The 23,976-nt window shown below is 34.6% G+C and overlaps 1 protein-coding gene across 1 annotated transcript in view; it reads left to right on the forward strand.

The window, feature by feature from the left end:
* The window catches only part of LOC150105459 (uncharacterized), a 344,499-nt gene that overhangs the window by 103,908 nt on the left and 216,615 nt on the right, over positions 1 to 23,976 (forward strand). The window contains exon 2 of the mRNA XM_090394830.1: positions 18,049 to 18,184. Coding sequence (XP_090250956.1) covers positions 18,049 to 18,184 — 136 coding nt within the window. The remainder of the gene's footprint in view (positions 1 to 18,048; positions 18,185 to 23,976) is intronic.

Here is a 23,976-nt window from a genome sequence, read left to right on the forward strand (position 1 = left end):
ATTATTGGTTGCTACCGCCCTGATAAGTCTTTCAGCCAAATCAGAGGAATCATTTAATACCTCTATGAGTAGAAACTGGACGGACTAAATGGAAGCGAACCAACTTCTCCAAATCGAAAGAAAATATATATAATACTCAAAAACGGGGGAAAATATAGTCAGAACATTGATTTTTGACATCATAGCGGAAACAAACATCTCTAGCTAATAATTAAAAACACAAATAAAAATGACTATATATAGTCATTTCTACACTAGTAACTTTTTTTATTTGAAACTCATCCACGAAAATTTCATCCACCTATAGTACATATCAGTATCGGGAATGACCAAAGTTTAGATAATTCGAAAATCTTGCTATAGAGACCAAACATTGAACTTTTTTAAGCCATTTCAGGCCTCCAATCAGCAATGTATATTAGTCTCGCATTGTGCGACGAAATTTGGCTATCACTCAGTCGTTCACAAACATTCGTGCCCAAAGCTTGTTGATTAGAGACTAAGTATGCTAACCAGATCGGCAAATTAGATAAGTATACTTAAATTAATATAAATGCTAGAATAGGTAATAAACCAGTTCTTCACGAGAAATGATATACAGAACAAAATAAACACAAAATAAAATACATAACTTTCTACTATTTAATATTCGAAAGTAGCAAATTCCTTTTATGGACATCAGTATGTACATAATTACACCTGGAAGGGTATGAGGCCTTCAATCTGTTATTGCTTACGTAATAGGAAATGATAAAGAAAAAAACCTAATAACACCTGTCAGAATTTGCAAACGTTTATATTGAAAGATGATTATTATACAGTTATTTGGAAATACATCAGATACCTACAACATTGATGAAAATAAAGACAAACAATAGAATGTATATTTAAAATAGAAATGTTATGGCAGCGTTCGCATATACAGTACTAAATGGATCAAGTAGTCTTTAACAGAAGCGAGAGGGACTCTATTTTCCTGATTTGTGAATTGGATGGAAGGTGACGTTGAGATTTAAGCATCATCAGGGTTCTATATCATTCCAACGCGATTATAAGCAAATATAATCATAGTAGGATACTAAAATTTATACGGAGCTTGAGTTTTGTTTGCCACAACTTCCTTCACTGTAGCACAAATAAGGAAATTCTGACAATGGTGGTTTCAACTCTTGTAAATATTCGTTTTGTCCCAAATTGCCTTGATATTATACTACTAAGGCAGTTCTAATTTGAAATCAGCATGCTTACTCTTTATTGTTTTTCCCCCTTCAAGCGTTTTTTTTTTCTTTTCTATTTCGACCTTCATAGTTCTCTTTAATATGTGTTTATTATTAAACGGGCATTGAACATCCTTATAACAAGGCATGCAAAGCGCCAGAGACCCAGGGGTTTGGCTAGCGAAGCATGTCGGGAGAATACCCTTGACACATTAAATATCCCCGTTATTCGGATGACGTAATTACCGATGAGGTGTAGAGTTCATTGACATTTGTAGTTAATACCTAAATTGTACTTAATTCTTATGATCTCAGTTGTATCGATGACATAACGGATGCGAGGCCATATTTATCAGATTTTAAGATTTGTTGCTCTCCTTATGACCTTTAATACTAGCCGATCGGCTGAGGTCAGAATTCGGTAGATGATAGGAGTCAGATACATGTTAAGCGTTAGATGTGAATAGAAAAGTAATTTGTCCTTAGATAGGAATAAATGGTTTGAAGGCAGTATGTGAATCATATTTGCGAAGAACTCCTACGATAATCTCCGATGTTCCTTTAAAGTTGGTAACGGTTAACATCCGATTGAAGTCCAGTGGCTGATAAAAATCAGCCACTGGACTTCAATTTTTATCAGCTGATAAAAATCAGCTGGATTGTATCCATTAACAATCGTGATACTTTTTCGGTTATCTGATCTGATAGAGTGGATTGTATAGAACAATTTGAATGAACTCGGCACATTAATGTTTAAACAACATCTACCTTTCGTGGTGTATGATGAAGCAGGATGATCGATGTATCGACTTATAAACGTAGGCTTCATGTAGACCTTTCGAAAACTGAATGGCACCACTATGAATACGTGTTATTAAATTGCCCAAGAAGGGAAGACACCTGTGATACTTGTTCGCTAGTGAAGACTACGTTCACAAGGCTGCCCACGAGTCTTCTAATCATCCACTGTAGAACGCACTGTTGCCAAAACTGATACTAAGTTCGCTCTATTTGTTTTACGGAGTTCGGATGAGCTAAACAGTATGAACATTACTGTGATTGCTGATTGATACGACCAGCTAACATTCAGTGGATGATCTTTGATAAAGATCGACTCTCAAGTAGCTCTCACTCTGAAGCTAGAATATCTTAAAGGGAAACTAGAGCTAATAGTACGAATTCTAAGCAAATATGGTATACATACAGCTTAACTATCCGGAAATCTGCCATCCTTTCTACCTAGATGTGAATAGAAAAGTAATTTGTCCTTAGATAGGAATAAATGGTTTTCCAGGTGCTTTGCTCCTGGTGTCTGTCTTATCTTAATCTAACTGGCGATGCTATTCAACTGCAGTCGGAATTAAAGAACAAAGATTTCACGAAACACTTAGAATCCGATGAATCTGTCATCGCTACCATACTATCGACTCTAGGAATATATATACCTCAGAGATGTTATTTCATATTTGATCGTATTTTCATGGAAATAGTAAAAAAAAAAATACTCATTCAAATTTCAGTTGTAAAGACTGTACGCCTCTATCAAAGCGGAAGGTGATTATCATAATCGGTCACTTTTTTGTCATTATAATATAAATATTATTTTTGTATTGGATGTTTTCGATTATTCGCTGATTAGGTTAATTTGAAGTTTAATAATGAGTTCTCATGCTCATAAAGCTTAGAGACCGCAATTCCAGTTATAAACACGTTGCCTTTTTAAATATTTTCCTATCGTTCTGTATAGTTAATGTATATTATTTGGTTAATCTGTATCTTTGTGGTTCCTAATGTTTATAAATGCTTAAAACATTTTATTCATAAACAAGGGCTTTTATTACTACTTGTAATTAGCAATACCGCATAATAAAAAATAGTTTGTTGTTTAATTTCATAAAAGTGTCTTCGAACTTTTTCGATTATCCTTTTATTTATTATGTAGTTGCATCACTCGGATATTATTTGAACTGGCAGCGTAATCAAGCCACCATGTCTAAAATAACCAAATTTCATTTCTCTAGTTTTTAATAAACTTAATCAGCCCAGTAAAAGCGTGTGTCATGTTTCGAATAATTGGTAATGGGCACGTGGCTAGTATAATCACTTCACTAGTGTTGACAGCTTGCACACGCCGATGTGGATCACATTGGCAAGGTTGGGAAAGAGGGGAGGTGAGAGTACATAGCACGTTATTATTGCGTAGTGACTGGGAGAGGTGACTGATAAGAGCTCATTTGTTTGCTCGTGCTGAAGGCATCGTGCTCCAGAACGTACCATGTGATCATGAAGTGTGACGAGGACGCTAACTGGCTTACAAGGGAGGGGGGGGGGGGGAGAGAATGCTCTCCTTCCAACTGCAAGCCAGCTGCTGTCTCATCACCTGGCTGGTAGCAGACCTGAAAGACACTTTTATTGAATGTTATTTAATTATGACAAACTTTTATTGATGACACTCGTTTAGATAGTGTGAAGAAAAACAGTGTTCCTTGACCTTGGTTTTGCTTCAGTTCGTTTTACGACTTTACAATACCAGTTTTTCAGCTTCTTTTGTTGCTGCTTTTCTTTTTTTTTTTTTTTATTGTGTGAATAAAGGAAAATCTCCCTTTTTTTATGATCAAGATAAGTTAATTAGTGAGCAGTGCATTTTACTGAAAGCTTCTGTTTATGCTAAAAAAAAGTATGGAAATGATTGGAGAGACTCACATAGTGCATTTCCCAATAGAAAAGTGACCTCGTGCATTATCACAACAGTTGTTTCAGTGGCTACGCAATGCGCCCGGCTTTTTTTCCGCCTTAAAATGGCTGAAAATTTGGTCGAGTAATCTCAAACCAAACTTTTCAGCTACGGATTAGTGATATTATTCCCCATAGTTGATAGGAGTATAATAACTTGACCAATCGATGAAACATTTGTTGGTTTCTCTTTCGTTAGATTGTAATCCATATTTTCTAATACTTAGTAGTATTGAATAAAGTTAATGGAAAATTTCCTTTCAAGTTGAGTAAAATCAATTTGCAACAGTCGCCCTTATTAAATCATCTAGAGCAGCGCTTCCCAAACTGGGGACCGTTAGATTTGTTAAGGGGGGGGGGGCGTGAAATAATGAAAACAAATTTTAAAATGTTTTAAGACTAAGTGCGCCATGTCAGATGTGTATGTAAGATGCTAAAAATGTAATATTTGCATTGGAGTTTTGCAATATTCGCTGTGCGTGTTTTGTATTGAATATAAATACAATAAATATTATAATAATATATGTCTGTATTACGATTTTTTTTGATGGGGGCAGTGAAATATTTTAATTTTTCTAGGGAGGGGGGGCTTTACATTCATAAGTTTGGAAAGCACTAATCTAGAGCACACCGGTGCCCAACCTTCTCGGGTATTGGGGCTAGATTTAAGTGAAAAGAAGGTCGAAAACTGTTTCATTCAATTCATATCGAGTGCATTACACACAAATATCAAAAAAAGTAATATATTCCGTAATTCTTTAAAATTTTATTTAAATGTTTCTTAAATTCGTAATAACTGTTTATTGCACTATAAAAAAAATCCGTTTTTAACAGTTTTAGTTTGTGACATTGGGCCCTTGTTTATGAAATCCACACACGAAAGGCTGTAAAATCTATAGTATCTCAATGTCGTGTCTAGATAAGAGGACAACAAGAAAAATGAACTCAGGTGGTGACGTGTTTCCTTGAACACGGTTGGGGAAGATAGAGTGAGGAAGGCTGTTGCAAAGAATAGAGATGGAAGGGATGAAAGAGGAGCAAGAGAAGTTGATCCTTTAGTTTGAATGCGGGCGAACACGTTCACATCTGAGGTGGTGTAATTCAACTCTATTATAACCAATTTTTAGATATATGCTTGTGCGCTACATTGTAATCGTTCGCTAGCCGTAGGGTTTAACACCCATCATATCGAGCACAGTGATGATAACTCTGCTGCATAGGCAACGCTTAAAGGTGATGTGAGAGAACATGGCATGTAGGGGTATTACAGCCGGAGAGAAACGAAAAACGTGACTACGATGAAGCAGTCTGAAATTTGGATTTTTTTTCGTAAGATTAATACTAATTATATAAGTAATAATATTATAGTATTATTACATGAGTTCAAAGATGATCCACAAAGCGATATTGCTCATTTTAGCAAGGTAGGGAATTCTTACTAAAATGTAGTCAAGGAAATACATGTAGATACCGCACGTGCTACCTGCATTATCTGTGTTGCCTTAAGCGAAGGGGGGGGGGTGGAGGATTAAGGACTTTATTCCGTTCATTTTTGAACCTCCCGCATACTTGGCAACTTTACATTATCTAGATGCGGTATCTAAATGGCATACGGCACATGGAGATTGAGCTATGTTCAAACTACTTAGCCCAAAACTACATAATGTGTACCGTTCCGCATCTTGCGAATGACTGGTAGGCAGCTGTTAGAGAAGATGATTTTTAGCCACTGCGAGCAGTTAACTTTTAACATTGATTAGGACAGCGTCACCACAATCTTTGGCTAACCGCATTTGAATCTTAGGTCTTTACGTAATTCAGTAAATTCCTAAACAATGACGCACTACAATATTTTCAATTTCTTGAAATAATCAAATTAACCAAATTTATATATAAGGCGGACGCCGTTCTCTTTCAAGAATGACTGGAATTAGCCATTCTACACTAATCCTTATTAGTACATCACAGTCCTCCACTTGTAGCTAGTAGTGAGCTTTATAAGGAAGAAAACAGTATTGCTATCCTGTGTTCACTCCAAGCTTTGAGTATTTTATTTTTATTTATTTATTAATTTTAAGCTCTGAGTGTGACTTCTGCTCACTAAACGTTATAAATCTATAGAATATGGTATAGTGAGTCCCAAGCAGAATTGGTCCAATTTTGTTATTTTTATTCTTTCTGTTTAGACACTCTGAAATTTTTTAAAAAATTGCATCTTTTGAGCGTATTTAGTATGCATCCACTTATCAAGACAATTTTTTAGGATCATGAATAGTGTACCATGTAGCAATAACAAATGTGTGAAGTAAAAAAAATAAATGAATGCTAAAAAGAAAAAAAAACATATCTGTACAGATAAATAAATCGAACATCTAATCAGAAGAACTCTAATCTGTAATTTATTTTATTTTGTAATTTATTCCTTCATTTCTTTTTGAAGAAACAATAACGTTTTGAACAACTAAAGTGGTAAAATAATATGGTCATTGAGGGCATATGGCCCTTCCATTAAAATTTCACATAGTACTAACGTATCAAGGAAAGAGTAGGATATGAACAGGACGTATATAAAACACTGGAATTATCATGTTCGAACCTGTAAAAATTACGGAGGCTGTAGGACTTGTGGCAGTGCAGGCAAGTTTTGACCATAAGTGTCTGCATCTCATCAAACGGCATGTTTATGCCGGTTGAGACAGAATTCAACATGTTAGTTGCTATTCCATCTCCTCTCCTGCACTTTTCACTCTAGTTTTGTTTCGTACTGTTATGTTTAGTATCACTGAAGATGGGAAAGTCAAAGACAATACTAAAACATTAGGAAATCTTGATTCAGGTGTAGGTAGTATTATAAATATTTGTCCATATCACTATAAGAAGTATGCAATTTTTTCCCCCTCCATTTGTATGGTACTAAATGTTGTGACTCATTTACTGTACACAAGAGAACTGTTTCAAAATCATTAAGAGAAATCACTCTCGCGGTGTGTGAGAAAAATGAATTGTTAAAAATGTATACCAAGTAAGATTGTATGTGTTCAGTATTTCGAAAGCTTAAAGAACTTGTAGAATTAGAAGTGTGGAGAGAGAGACTTTGAGCCAGAGTATCGTTCTTGAATCAGTTAACCAGGCATGTGCTGCCCTGGATGAATCTCACTTTTCTTACAGAAATTACTTTTTTTTTAAAAGAAGAAAAAACATAGAGCAAAAAAGTTGAAAAAACTTCAAATAAGATCAGAAGGAAATTAAACCGGTTTCTCTTCCTGATGATTCAAGCGATCATGACGAACACCCAACTCCTCCTTGTCTTCAGTCAGATATATATTGAATTAATATAAGAATCGCATTGAGTTGTCTTTTGCAAACCTAGAAATATGAAATTCTCGCAAAGCTGTGTTATTGATATAAAAATAAATAAATATATATGTTTTATTCTACTTTTACATAAATGCTAGTGATATGTAAACATCTCTATGTAATTTGCTTACTTCATGCCACTCAAGAGGTCCTAAAATTGTCAGGATGCACTGAATACTCTGAAAGAAGTAACAAAACTTTGCTGTTTTAATCATTTTCAAAAAGGCTATCTAGGCTAAAGGGATGAAAACAACAAAAAGGAACTCATTTTGCTTTATAACCATTTATCAAGAATATCACGCATCGCATAAAAATTTCACATTTTCGTTTGATATCCCACATACATTTTTTGGGCTATAGAATTAATCGTTTTTATTTTATTTATTTTTTCTTCATAGAAGGAAGGTGTCAGTCAAGATGATTTGGAGCATAGTGAAGCATTACACTACATGTATCTATGAAACAAAAAAAAAAAAAAATTAGACTTCCGGAGTCAACCTGTGATCTGCAAGTTACAAAATGTGGAAAAGGAGTACTTGGAACATCTAAAGCAAGCGACTGCCATCTTGAAAAAAGAAAAAAAAAATACTTTCTCTGAAAATGCAAATAAGAAATCAAAAAGTACTTGTGCACCTTGAGCATTGAAATGGCATTTAAAAACATAAGTCGGATAACCTGGCTGTGAAACTGCAAAAATGCTGTGGATTCTCCGAATAAAAATGGCCTTCATAGGAGGCTAAGAATAAATCTAACTAAAAGAATTATTTGTTATTATGGTGCAGACACAAAATAACTCACTTTCGTCAGAATCAAAAATTTGTGCAGCTTCTTTCTCCCTGATGATCTCACATGGAAATAACTCAAATGCTAAACCATGAGAGTAGGGAAAATGTTTCAGACTCTAACGCTATCTCTGTGTCGCTGTTGATTAACAGCGACACAGAGCTGTTAATTAGTCTAACAAAAATCCATGGGATTTAATTTTCTTTACTTTTACAGAAAGCTGTATTTTATAAGGAGTATTGTTACGGTTTCTTCTCTGAAACTGCTTGATGAATTTGCAATTTCGCCCGGGAATTCTAACTAAAATAGGACTTACTCTTGGTCAAGACCAGATTGTAATTATATTGTAGTGTGCAATATAGCTGGAAAGGCGTTAATTAATTATCTTCATGACTAGTTTTGGTTTTTGAGAGCTATTTATCACAAATGCAGGAAACAACTTTCTTTTATCTTAAATTAACGTTGAGATGGGGGAATGCCTATTCAAAATAGGCATCCCCCCCAATCACTGATGCTGTCATAAGTTTGCATCTGAAAAGAAACAGAGGCGCTTGACATTAGGGGAGAGTAGTACTCTCCTGCTGTTGCAAATTTCGAGATTCAATGTATGAATTGCTGATGTATGTGATATTAATATGAACTTCATTTTTTTGTCCCTTAGTTATTTTTTTAATCTAATTTCATTCGCCAAAAGTTGAAAATTTACCTCACATTTTAGTACCGTATGTAAGTCGAAGTTAAATAATCCCTAAGTATGCTTTACAATACTAAACATGGTACTTGTTTAAGTTAAGGGATATTACATCCCATATAGTTTCTTATCCGAATAAGAAACTCAAAGAGTTTCATGCCGAATATAGTAGAAACTATATAAAGTTCGGCGATTCCAAGCGTAAGCAAATACCTGGATACTGCAGCAACTGACCCTAAAGGTAGTGCAGGCTGAGGCAACTCGTGTCAAAGGTGGAGCAAGCTCCGATCATCACTATTCTTGATATTTACCCATAATGTGAACTTAGCTCCTAGGAGCTGTATTATTGTTCGACATTATGAGAGAAGGTGTCGAACAATAATACAGCTCCTAGGAGCTAAGTTCACATTATGGGTAAATATCAAGAATAGTGATCGGAGCTTGCTCCACCTTTGACACGAGTTGCCTCAGCCTGCACTACCTTTAGGGTTAGTTGCTGCAGTATCCAGGTATTTGCTTACGCTTGGAATCGCCGAACTTTATATAGTTTCTACTATATTCGGCATGAAACGCTTTGAGTTTCTTATTCGGCTAAGAAACTATATGGGATGTAATATCCCTTAACTTAAACAAGTTATATGTCGCCGAATTGAAGCCTTTGGCTCTTCATTTATCTAAACATGGTACTTTTCTAGCCACTGCAGGATTCTAATAAGCAAGGCTGTGTATCACCTCCCTCGACGAAAATCATATAGCATCTAAATAGCATCTAAAGACTGACATGCATGTCACAGTGAGATTCGAACACGGCCTGTAGGTTGGAAACGAAACTCTTTATTTCACAGGCCAACCGATCCGGCTGTATATCGTCAGTAAGTGTGAAGGGCTGGGGGAGGGGGGGATTGAGGATTCTCTTTCATGAACGCATTCTTAATCTATATCTTATGTAGGAGCCGGGCGCAATAACTTCAAATAGGACATAAACCCAACTCAACTCACCATGCTCCTAATTTCTGTGTATATTTTTAAACGAATTTAGTTACTGTTATATTTTTCAAACGTCAGTCAAAATATTACGACAGTCTACGAAAGAAAATCATGACTAGTAGGTTTCTTTAGTACAGAATTCTCCGAATTAGATTAGTCACTTGCTGTATTGCTTATCTTGTAGTGTGCGAGCTGCTCGCCTATTTTTCACTGAAAATTAGAAAAGTGAAATGAATGGATAGCGATAAGTTCGAAGCTCTTGCATTTGTGACATTAACTGTGATAATAGCTGCAGCATGTGTACACAAAAACACATCATGTATGTAGATATTGGGATTTTTCGATGATAATGAAACATTTCAATATATTGTTAAAGCGAGCACCCATTAGTTTAAAGGCAGGAGCGAATTCTCCAGTTAGTCTGACAACCATCGCTCTTGAGTAGTGTCAAGCATTCACTTCAGAGGATATTTTGGGAGGAAAATGCCTCTTAGTGTAATATTCTTTATGTAAGTTGTTAGAATCTCTTTCATTAATTGAACATTCCTCTCTGTTAATTGCTGAAAATAAATGCCAAATCGCTGGAATTTTAAGAACCAGTTGGGCTTAGTAATGATATCTGAACTGCTGTAGTTTCAAAAAAGATTTGCATAAATTATTTTTATATCAGTTTTCTCGGACTGATTTAGTCGATGTTAATAATGTTACTAGTATACAATCACACGTACTTCATCAATGCTCACCAAGGTTCCTTTTCTTAATTACTCCTAAACCTATTCTCTGGGAGACGTCCGCTTATCGAGTGGGTGATGTAGTCATTAGCTGCTTCACGTCGCATTACGTCAGCGGGCATTCCGTCGACAGATTAATTGAGGGACGATAAAAAGAACTCGTTATGCCGCATCATTACTCTGCCACGTACAGCATGTCCAAAACCACGTTACGGCTAGCGAGTTTCTTCCCTTCACTAGCATTTTTGGTATTTGAAGTTACTACTCATCTGACACGCTATGAAACATATTTATCTCATCCTGTGCCGGCGTTATAAGGCTAAGTACTGAGATCGTTTCGTTAGTATTTACATTAAGTACCTGTGAGTGGTAACTTTTATTTTCTGTTAATCTTTGCAAAATTGTTTTAAATAGTACCCAAAAGGAAGAGTGCTAATTAAACGCTATTAAAAAAATATAAAAAGAAATTCAGTAATAAATTAAGAAGAAAACTAACAAAACGAACCAGTTGTTTTGTTTCGTCAGTAAGCTATTAATGTATCATCTGTCGACCAGCTGCCTTTGGGAAAGAAACAAATAAACCATCTCACTCTAAAAAATCTTTAGTGATTTTTTAGTCTGTCTGGTTTTTCAAACGGCAGTTACTGATAATACGGGATGAGATTTCAGTAATATCTTCAAGGTTTTAAGACGTTACTGAAAATCTGAGCATGCCCAGAGATATCTTGTAATTTCATTCGTCTATCGCATGCTTTGCATGAACCTCTCTGCTACTCAGCCTTTCTTTTGTTACTCGTACCAAACAAAGCCACAGTCTCAGCAGATTAGATTCAGCGATTTGTAGGCAGTCAAGCATTGTTAACAATCTTCGATTTAACTCTGTTACTTGGATGCTCTACAGCAGTGATTTTCAACCTTTTTCATAATATGGCGCACCTAGACTAATTATTAAAATTCTGCGGCACACTAAAAATATTTTTAAAAATTTTTTTGACGATCTGGCAAAAAATAGGCATAATTTTGATTGATTCACCAACCGTAAGTTTCGTAAAATATAAATAAAGGAGCTTCAGGTGCGGATGGAAGACCAGACACTAATAAATAAATGCTCAAATTACGACATTATTTCTTAGAATTAATTTGTTTTCGCAAATCTCGCGGCACACCTGAAGACCTCTCGCGACACACAAGTTGAAAATCGCTGCTCTACAGTGATCCCAAGTCTCGCTTATTTGCAAATCAGCACCCTTTCTACGAACTACGTCACTTCTTTTATATAATAAAACTGGTCATTTCTTCCTCTAACTATTCTTAATTATGAGCATGCCATTGCATGAAGTCTAGCATTTGCGTCACCTCGGAAGTTGTAGGTTACTTATTTAAAAGTAATCCCTCATCTCACCAAATAATAAATAAAACAAAAAGCGTGATTTGAATTCTTTCACATTCATAGAACTCGAAGATTGATTAGCAAGCTTGCAAATGTGGGAGTTAGATTTTAAATCGAGGAAGGAGATCCCAAAATAAGTGTACGATCATGATGACCGCAGTGTAAAGATTGCGTAGGTGATTCATGATGTAATGCTTCCTTGTTTGAGATTCGATAAGCGTATACCAGTTTTATTTCACAAGAGCTAATAATCGAGTTGTCGGGGTTTGATAATGATAGTTCCGGTATATTTATTTAAAGTGGAAAATCTCTGTCTGAAATTAATAGGCATCATCGAGAGTAGAAACCGATGATCAAACCATAAAGGTGATAAATTCCTCTGCGAAAAGTTAGAGTAGCTATGAAAATAATTGACACCAATTAATGCGTTGATATACACATTGCCAAATCGCAGAAGGGGTGGGGGTAGTATCTAGCTTACTCCCACATAATTTTCTTTTCACTGCATCTGCGGTGGCATCTGCGTTTTAAGATATTCTCACCAGATATTTTTCAAGTCCGCCCGCGGTATCTTTTGCTTTAGAGTCATTGAGATTAACGTGTTAGGATCAACTAACATATTTAAGGTTGATTATTTTCCTTTGGTGACATTCTAAAGCAAGCGTGTATAATCTTTCGGATGTCTAAACGGAATTTTACACCTATTTTACGACTATTAGCCTTCCCACAATCATTTGAAAATTATAGGGCTCCTCCGCCTGTGTAGAGCATACATAAGGTGATATTTTGTTAAGGAAGAGGAAATTGTGCCGTTAATGCATCATTTTTTTTTTCAGAAACAAAAAGAAATCATAATGATTTTTGAAAACATACGAAAACATATTTCATGCGCTAAAAAAAAAATTAATTCGTCCGTCAATAGCGTGAAATCTTATTATACGATGTTTATTTAATTTTTCAATCGCTATCTATCGCTGAACCATTAGCAACATCTCGCGGAACTTGGATTATGCCGAACCCCTATTCTTTATCGACAGCATTATTAGCCAAAAATTAAGGAAACGATTGCAGATACCCACACGTTTTTGTATCATTCTTGCGTAGTGACAGTACTATTCATTTTTCACAACGATTCAGTACCCTACACACATAATTTCGCTAGGCCTAATTTTGGCATTAAAATGACCATATCGAAAAAGTCAAAATGATTCAATAAATTGTAATAAATTTCGTTTTATTTGTAATAAAAGATCCTGTATGCTAAACTTCATTTATTTCTGTTCAGAAAAAGGATTATCATTTTGAATTATTTTGCCTGCAAAAGGGTTGTAATTTATCGAGGGAAAAAAAAAAAGTTCTGCATCCAGGCAGTCTTGACAATCTTTAACTCAAGACCGCGAAATGGGGGATAAGGGTTTAATTAACGAGTCTTGAAGTTAAGTCTGAAAATAATTTCACTGCAGTCTATACGCTTGAACACGTGCATTGTGCCATCATGGTGTTGTATTGTTTAAAATACAATACCAGTGAGGTTGTGCAGAGTTGAATTTTCAAATTGACGATATTTTCTGCGAAAATATCTGCAGATATGTTACGAGTAATAGAGCGAGGATTTGCCAGCATAAATGATCCGATCGAAACTAAATTGATCAAATTCTACCTAGTCATAGCAGATTTATTGCAGTTTATAAATTCGGCGTTTTACTACTTTGCTTCTTACCAGTTGAGTTATTGAAATGAAAGTTGAGACGGTTCGAAAAAAATGTGTAGAAATTTCAAATGAATTTGTACAAAACATTCATTTACGTGTTTTTGTGAATGTGTTTCGGTGGCAGACGAATTACATCACTCGGTGATAGACCACCATCCTACTTACTTGATGCTTTGAAAAAGTTTTCATGTTCGGTCTTTAGAATTTTGGTTTTCGGATATAAAGTTTAGTTCATCAAAGTATGAAAGGTTGCCGACCTTCCGTAGGTGGAATTCGCATTAAAATAATAATGTGATAATAAATGTTAGAAAATTTTGCGAAAACTAAAGTGCGCAAAAAAATATGCTTTCAGTAAATAGCCTTTTGCAGTTTATCGAAGTAACTCTGTGAATCGTTTTTTTCAGTGAAAATTTGTTCAGTGAGCTGTATGAGTGTTCTGTGACTCAAAGTAAACGAATGTATGTATACACGTAACCAGCCTGGAAATATTACGAATTCGTTTTAAAGTTTTCACTTGAATCTCACTCACGAGAGATTGTAAACCTGTCGTGCATTTTATCGAGGATAGATTAAGGTTTAAATAATCCGCCTTTACTTAAAAGACCAAACAATTTTAACTCTAATGAGAGTTGATTAAATGTGTGTGTGTGTGTGTGCATTTATACGATGAACGATGCTGCCCAATTCCACTTTCAATATATTGAAAGTGGAACTGGGAAGTATCGTTAACTTTTAGGATACTTTTTTTTTTTCAGAATGGATTTTATTCACTGAATAAAATAATAAAACCTGGTCTGAGGTATTCATTTCTTTTGAGATAACATTTCACATTTCTTTTGCATAAAACTTCCAGTTCCAACGTAGCTTTTGCGTTGTGTTAATCGCACGTATGATTATTTTGGAACTGCAAACTGTTTAAGGATTAGTTTAAAATAAAGGGGAGAATACTCTGCACTACTACTACTTTAGAGCGACACTCTTCCCTTCTCCCCCCCCCCGACTTCCTTACTTAGCACTTGTGATTAACTTCAATAGTTATAGCTGAAATTCTCAATTCAGTACAATGAAGCAAAGAAATGTGAACTATGCTAATCTACGTTACTAATACTATACTAGTAGATGCGTTTGAATCATTATCTTTTAAACTACAGTTATTTTTTCTACATACGAGCTAGTTCATTATGGGGTGGGAGATAATTATTATTAACTATTCATGTCGTTTTCAAAACATTAAAATAACTACACTTTATTCACATTTCGTTCCACCGAAATAACATTCAAATTTATCAGTGTACATTATGCGTATGTTATTAAAGCTAGCATTCACTGCTTAGCTAATTCAAAAAGAAAGTTAATTTTCAGCGAAATAAGTTTCTTAGATACTTGGAAATTATATCTTACCAAAAGTAACGATTAAAGAATGAATAGAATTCTGGCTTTCATTCTCTCGTGTTAGAATTTTTCGTCTTCGAAATAACTTTATTGAAAAACTTCTTTGGAATTTATTAAGTGGATCGTGAGTTTTGATATGCAGGATTTTTTTTTGGCTGGTTTCCAAAACTGATTGAAATTCTTAGACAATAACTGTTTTCATGTTTTCTAGAACGTAGACTTTGTACAGTCATTGTTGTGGAGATCGATGAGTATTTCGATCGGTTTTTATTTTTTAGTGTACGTTCGTGTTTTTTTCTCTAGGGTGTTTATTTATTTAAGGAGTTAAAAATGGAGATTAACGAATAATGAATTTTGTAGTTTTTATAATGAAGGATGTTATATGTTTCCTCGTTTATTGGACGTTTATTCTCTAGAGTTTTAACATCAATCAAAATACCACCATGGAATTGCCAGTTCTCCTCTGGTCTGCTTGGGAACCGAGAAGTAATTTCCATAATAGCCTGGTTTTCAGTAAATTATTTTATGAAATAATTTAATTTAAAGCGAGATACTTTTTATTTCTCTGCCATTTTATATCCCTTCTTTCACAATAAATCCTCTTCATTCTGTTGTTTTCAAGTGGGGCTTCCTTCGGACATAGTGGAATTTTTGTCCTACCTTCTCACATATTACCATTTTGAGTGATACGGGCAGTAAAGCAGATGCGCATTTTCCCATGAGTTCTGTCTCCCGATCGATGTTTTCCCAAATGGTTTCTTTACTTGGAAATCAGTTCTTCCTTTAAAAAATAAAAATAAAAAAAAAGTCTCCAGGTTAATAAATGTGAGGAGATGTATGCTTAGCTTCTATGCTGTTGTCATAGAAGTTATAACATATTTAAGAACTATAGAAAAATAACGTTTGCATTATTTATTTCAAGATTTTTTTTTTTTTTCGGTTCTCGGGATAATCGGAGCTGGAGACTCCACGCACTTCTTGTGAATGCAAGTAAGAAGTAAAAGAACTGCACTTAGAGAAATGACTCTTTAAGTTATTGACAAAAGAAAAATGGCGTATAGTTTGGAATTTTCAGAGCCTGCCATATTATTATTTTAATTGCAAGCAATTTCTAATAAATATCCTGTTTGAAATGGTAATAATTGAAAGCTAATAATGCCATTTGGAGATTATATGAAAAATAGGGATGCAGTTTTTGTTTTTTCGATTCCTCATACCCAAGAGAATTAGGAACGAACAGGTCGAATATTTAAGATTCACATTTCTATGTGAATAGCAGTAATGTTTGTCATTTTATTTCACTGTCTTTATTAGTGTTATACTGATTTTTTTTTAAAATTTCTTTATAAGCGGTGCTACAGATACATTCATTGAAATAGTGTTTCTTCGCCCCATCCTTTTTTGTTTTTTTTTCCCCCTACTTTTAAGTTGTAGGGTGCTTTCACTAAGCTTAAATATATGTTTACTGAATTAGGAGGACATACATTTGGAGCTGGAGTCCACACTTTGGCGAATTTGATCATTTAAAGTTCCTCTTAAAAATAACTATTACACAGTAAATATATGAAATCTAGGAATTTATGTATAGAAATAGCACTTATTAAGACGTGCATGCACATGCTTTCTATAACACATAGTCATCATCATGCGTATCAAGGATTTAGGCCTAGTTCCGGCCTTAGAAGTCATCGTTGAAGCGTTTAAGAGGACGCCCTGGTTTTCTTTTTCCTAATGGCTTGTACTTCAAGGCTTGTTTTGGTTTTTCATTCTTTGAACGTGTTCCATCCATTTATGTTTATATTTTTTAATTTTTTCTATTACTGGTTCTTGGTTTAATTCTTTCATAATATCTTCGTTTCTTTTGTGATCAAACAGGGTATACTTTGCAGTTTTTCTCATAAACTTCATTTCTGCTGTTGTTAATCTTTGTTTGTCCTTTTGTTTTATTGTCCAGATTTTGCTTCCATACATTAAGACTGGTAGGGCTAATGTATTGTATAGTTTTAGCCTGGTTTGTTTTTGAACTAGGTTTGGTTTAAATATAGAGTTAATTATACCTGTTATTTTTAAATATTTTGCAATTTTTATGTTTATATCTTTTTCATTTTCATATGTGATCATACATCCAGGTGGTTAAATGAATTCACCTGTTCTAAGATTTTGTTATCTATTACTATTTTAGTTCTTGCTGGATCTTGTCCTTTAAAGGCCATAGTTTCTGATTTTTCTGTTTTGATTTTAACACATAGTTATTGGATTAAAAAACGTCTACCATTACCCAGATTCGCCATCTTATTGTCGCTAGCTTTCACCGCCCTCCCTCTTAATTTTTCTTTTTTTTAAGACGAAGAAAAGCATTACTATGCTAACCTGTTTATACTGATCAGGATTTAAATACTTGAATAATCTATTTTCAGTTATCTCCCCCCCCCTAAAAAAAAAGAAAGAACTTACTTAAATAAAATGCAAATTTACAACACTATTGATATCTTAAAAGAGAGTATAATAGTCATACATGATATGTATATCTTCTGTCACTACAAATTTAGCTGTTCTTAATGACTTATAACACTGAGTTCTGTTGTTATAATTTTGAGGTTAAATCGATTTTGGCAAAATGCCTTAAAAGGAAAGTGTTTTAATTTGCATCTTCTCGTTCAGTAATGATATTACTGGGTGAGAATATGAACTAATTTATTCGATATTTGTATTATTTTTTATAAAATAAGAGCTTTGCTTAAACAACTTACCAAGTATCACTGTTTCTTGGAACGCTGTTGAGGAACAATGAATTAGGCTGCATTTCACCTGGTCCATCAAGAGTTTGGTTGTTTTAAGTTTATATGATAGATTTTCAAAAGTAGTGATCCTTGGTTGTAAAAGTTTAGCAGTGTAAAACTATTATTGCCTTTAAAAGTACGACCGACAGTGCGAAACTCGGCAGTGAAGTGATTATCAGTACCCGTTATATGAAAATGTTATTAAAGACTTAAGAAAATGTATTGTGTGAATTTCCAGGCTTATAAATCTCATTTAATTATGTTTTAACTATGCAGGGCATCGTGGGATTGTGAAGACAGCACTTACAGCAGTACGAGTGAAGCCGAGGCGGACAGTGACCGCGATGGAGATCCTGATGATCCTGACAAACTCTTGGGAACGTGGCTAGGCGAACTCGAGAGTCTTCAACTGGTGAGTGATGTTGCTGTTAGCAGTGATTGGATTAAATGCACTAAGAACAAAACACAGGCACGTGAATGACCTGCACAAATTGTTAGATATTGACAGACTTCCTCTCTTAGTCCTAATCTCACATTGGATTGATAGATCATTAGGGGCTGCTTGAAGATTTGATTACAAAACATTAATGTCTTACCTCTAGACTGTAATAGCCAAGTCGTTTTTTATACCGCACAAATAGACTGGGGAGAGGAGAGCGTAAATGTTTGAATGAACTTGAAAAACAAATAGAACTCCTACGCTTATTTGGGAACCGCATGCTATGAGGTTAATAGCCAGGAGACGTCCTTAGTAGTTTATAAACTGACTTAAGTCTATTTTAAAAAAATGCCTTTTTTTTTATGCTTGCCTACAATCTCAGTTTCGGTTCTCTGACCCCCATATATCAGAAACTGATGGGTGACATTTTCTACGTCAAAAACACAAGACAAGTGTGAGAAGGGTCAGAGCGAGTGCAAATGCAATCATTTGTCGTGTTACTGAGCTGTATTCATTGGTTTTTCGCTATGTCTTGAAAATAATTTACGGGCACTTGGACAAGATTAAAAATTAACGAAGTGATAATTTTTCTTATTTAATTGTTATAAAAAATCATACTCAGGACGGCCATTTCTCATCAGCTATAGAATTGAAAAGTTGCTAGAATTTAAAGTATATTAGATGGGAAAAAAAATTATATATGAATTCCTAAGGTCATTTGGCTTAAAAATAACAATATTTTTAAATTGAATTGGCTCCTTTGAAATTACAGACTAAAACTTTTGTCTTCGCAAAACAATCATTTTGCTTTAAAGAAAACATGATGAATGAACTGTTTTACATAGTTCACGTTTCTTTTCTTTTACTTATTATCTTTCCATGCTTGTATCTATGATGTACCTTTATTCTTTTCATACTATACTATGCTTTGGTTAATAGTCTTCGCATAAGCACTTCCAGTGTATTCAATAAATAAATAAAAATGTATTCCTCTTGATTATAAAGACTGGTTCAAATCCTGTCTGGGAAATCGTTTAAGGTTAGCTTGATTAGGTTTATATCCTCCGGGCTTATTTTGTACAAAACAGACCGTGAAGAGAACACACGCAATCGATTTACTTGCCTCACTGGTTTGGAAGTAAATTGACTGGAAGCATAATACGTTTTGTGTTAAAACTCTGTTTATATAAGTAAAATAAAAATTACACGCACACGTGTTTTAATTATGAAGTTATCAGCACATTATTCTAGAAGTTTATGTCATTTGTCTCTTGCTTACTTCTCTGAAACGTGCCTATTGCAATGAATTGTTTTCGACTTCGTCATGATAATTCCAGCGTTTCAGTTATTAGTTATGTATTCTATGAAACGCTTTCCTATTTATGCAAGTTTAGGACACGGGAACATAGCTTGGAGTCTCCTGTTTCAGTATCCCATTTCCAATTGCTTTATATCGGAACGTATACGAATGAAATATACTGCGAGAAACCGTAAAGGCCAAGGGGTGATTACGATGCCGCGTGCTTGGAATGCAAATAAATTCCATTTAGCAAGTAGAAAGAACATTCATGAGCAAGATGTGATGTAAATTTTTATGGAGAGAAGCACTTTCCAGTGTAGCTGTACATAAATTGTTATTAAATAGGTAGTCATTAGAATAAACGAAGAATCATTGCTTTTGTGCTTAATAGAGTAAAGCTGTCGTCTGGCCTCTATAAAAATTGGTCTGTTTAAAAACTAATATTATTCGGTTAATGAATAATAAGTAATGGAGGTAGTCGCAATGCATCTGTGGTATCCGCGACGTTTTTCCCCTTTTTTTTTATCACTGAAATTGTTAAAGAAACCGTTTTTTTTTTCTTTGAATTCTGTACTTAATCATTACTCCTGATATTTTATGTATAATGAATAGAACTTGCAGATTACATATTTCGGATTGATTTTGATGTATAGATTAGATTACTGCTTCTTCTTAATCGATCTGGCTTTGACGAGGAAGAGGAGTTGGGAAAGTTATTATAATATTACTAAAATTGTGAGATGTTTGGGAATATATACAATCATATTATAATAAAATAAAGAATGAAAAAAAAAAGATGAAAATATAGGATAAGAGTGGTTTGGGTATAAATAAGCAGAATCAAATCTACGATTTCATAGGCCAAACTTAAGAGGGATAACCTGATGATAGCCAGTATATGGCTCACCTGCTGCTGTTTTTTTCCTCCTCAGCATCGAGTGAGATGTTTGGGAATATATGCAAACATATTATAATAAAATAAAGAATGAGATGTGATTTTAATCACATTTTTAAAAATTTTTAATTTTTATTTTAATGCTACAATGGGATTCAAATAATTGACACCCTGCTTTCTAGTGGAAGGTTTTAGTAATTCTTGTGGATAACAAGAAGATTACCACTATTGCTATTCTTGCACAGTTTAAATAAAAAAATAATTTTAATTGATTTGTACACACGATTTGAATTTGAAAATCTGCGTTCAAACCAAGTTCATATGAATTAAAATAAATCGATTAAAGCATCGGCTTGTATTTCTTTAGAAAGAGTTGGTTATTGAAAAGCAAGTCCTAATAAGATGCTTGAAATTGTCGATACTTAAATTCAAATAGTATTAGCGGAATCTATGGCAACATGTCTTTCTTTTAATTCCTAGGTTATGATAAGAGGAAGCCATATACCGATTTTCTGGCATTTTGTAAACAAAATGCCTTTGACAAAAATTAATGGGTTATCGTTTTTGGCATAATAACTGTCATGAAAGACTGATTTCCGTGGGTTGCAAAAAATATTTCGGAATCCTTTTAAATAATAATGTAATCAAGCATGATTACATTATTATTTAAAAGGAGTCGTGGATAGGAAAAAAACGTTTAAGAACCTGTTTTATAAAGCATTGGTGTGTTCCACTAATGAAGGATGTCTTAGCTGTACCTCATTTCTGCGTTGCAGCACAAATCCGACAAAACGTCTGCAGGTTGTTTTTTGGCTACTGCAATATTTCGAGGCATTTATAATCGTTACTTTGTGACGTCTTTCATGACATTGCAGTTATTATGCCAAAAACGATAACCTATTAATTTTATTATATTAAATTTTATCAAAGGCATTTTGTGTACAGAATCCCGAAAATCGGTATATGGCTTCCTCTTATTATAAACCTAAATCATTTAGTACCACAATATTGTCGCAGTGCTTAAACGCATGAGCCTTCGTAGCTCAGTTATGCTAATAACTGCACTTCCTGCGATGCCTGTTGGAAAGCTGTGGATTCGAATCTCCTCCAGAACGCGAAGAACTTAGTGATTTTTCATCTCAAGGCGAATTAGCCGGTCTCTTACGGAGGTGAAGGTTTTTCGTCATGCAAAATATGTACGCGCCAGAAGAACACGATATTTACTGCACTGGTCTCATAGTAATATCAACTGTACCAAACAGTCACAAGCGCTTAAATGCACCGTTGTTCAGAACATCAATATAGGCTTAGCAGCCATGATTCCGTGCACCACCACCACCAATGGATCCAGTCTATACCATGAAAACCAATCTTATATTACTGCATTGCCACCTCTAAACTGCATAGTTGCAATATTCAACCCAAGTAAAATGTGTTCTGCAGACTATACCCAAAAACATCGATTATACTGCAAGAGCATATATTGTGATTCGTCGCTCGACAGGACCGATTTTCAACTCCTTGGGCATCATAAGCTGGTGGATTCAGCTCTTCCTTTCAAATTCGTGACGTACATCTGTGTACGCCATAAAGTAATCAGCTGTTAAAAGGAACATGTATCCTGGCATTTAGTATTTTAGGTCTGCCTAATCGTATCTTGGCTTACCACGACCTGTCGACCGCGTTTTAGCATCAGCAATGCAAAGAAGCAAAACTTATTGAACATGAACATCAGGACATTGATTTCCCAAGAACAAAATGCCCTGCAGTTTCATACAGCCATTATTCTTATTAAAGTATGCGACTTTGCCATTAAAAGTATTATGTCCGAGTAAATAAAATAACTGTCGAAGTAAAAAAAAAATTTCCAATGAAACTGTTGTACGCAATACCATAAAAATAAATTTCTTACACACGCTAATAACTACATATTCGGATACTGCTTTGGAGTAGCGTACAAACATTTTTCTTAAATGACATCCGACTTTCATTCTTTATGAATTGCTGTTAACTCTTTCCTTGTGCTAATCATATGGCATTCAAGACCGAAATAACTTCCAAACTTATCACTGATCTCATTTATATGTCACAAAATCTGTCTACATAGTTGAATCCAGCCGAAAGAATATAGTGCACAAAAGGTGTCTCAAAGAGGTGTACACACAATTATTAAATGAGTTGCTAATCGCATAATTATTGTCAAAAATCGGCAAATATTTCCACCACGCACGTGGCGGGTAATTTTGTCAGTTGGCGGTAGCTGCAGACTGGACAAAACAGAATATTTTTTTTTATTTACTTAAAATCTTTTTACTCTAAGAAATTCTTTGATGGATATGGCGTATCACTGTTACCAGTTTGCAGTGTTCGGGTCTGCAGTTAATAAGATAATTATGTTCTCCCGCGCTTCGGTAGTAGGTATGTTATATCTGTTTGCGCAATTTCCCACCTTCATAGCATCTGCGAAAGGAGGTTTAATATGATGAATATAATAAAATCTAAAACAGAACACTTCAGGATTCAGGTTATGACAATAATTGACGTTATGACAATAATTAATTGACGGTCCATCATGCGACGGACCGTCAATTAATTTGTTTGAACCAGAATGTGGAATTGGTAAGTGATTATTTTCTGTAAATATGCATCATATAAAGCACCATGTTTTCAATACCCTTCCTATTCTTATTATTGTTGACTTTTCCTTCTTCGAATAGCTCTCACATAAAGGAAATCTCCAACTACTATACAGCGCCAATCAGTCAATAGAAGTTCCATAGATTGATGGTGCTACGTTATTTATGAAGAATTTGGGAAGTCTTGGGAGAGAAGATTTTGTGTGTATGTGTGTGTGTGGTGAGTAGGATTTTGCATAAATTGTCGATCCTGGCTATGGTGGAATATAATGTTCCCATCTATCTTTTATTAGCGGCACATTTGCGTAAAAGAAACGTGAAACAAGATTCATAGTGCAAAGCGGGAGAGAGAGAGAAAAAAAAAAGGACATGGCAGAGAAAGGGACAGTTTTTAGAATTCGTAGTAAATTTTACTGTTTTCATAACATTTTTATCGTTTCTCTAAATATATATTTATCTTCGTTATTACTGCTCCCGGTATGAATGTGAGCACCATAATGAGTGAAATAAAACCGTAAGTAATCCGTTAGCTGGCGTTTTGGAGGAATGCCTTTAGGAAGCAAGTTCAATTCGTTTAACTGTTTCCATTACTGATTGGCGATTAATGACATTGCTCATACATTTCAAAAGATAACAATTTGTAGCTCACAGACATTACTATAATTAATTATATGATATAAAGTTATGCATACTGCCGTCTTTGAGTTCTCAGTAGTTCTTTACTAGAAATGACCCTCTGACCACTTTGCTAATTAGATATTTGGCAAATATTTCCTGACCTAGTTTTACTGACTTCCTAACCTTAATCTGACCATAGCAGTCTGTAATATTCACCGAAATAATCTTTCACTGTTTAATAATAATCGGAATGAAACGATACAAAGCTCCGAATAAATAAGAATTAACTGTATTTTATTTATTAATAAATTTCAAA

Source organism: Typopeltis vanoorti, chromosome 6 (assembly GCF_054136105.1).
Source record: "Typopeltis vanoorti isolate ZY-2024b chromosome 6, IOZ_Tvanoo_1.0, whole genome shotgun sequence".
Classification (NCBI taxonomy): Eukaryota; Metazoa; Arthropoda; class Arachnida; order Uropygi; family Thelyphonidae; genus Typopeltis; species Typopeltis vanoorti.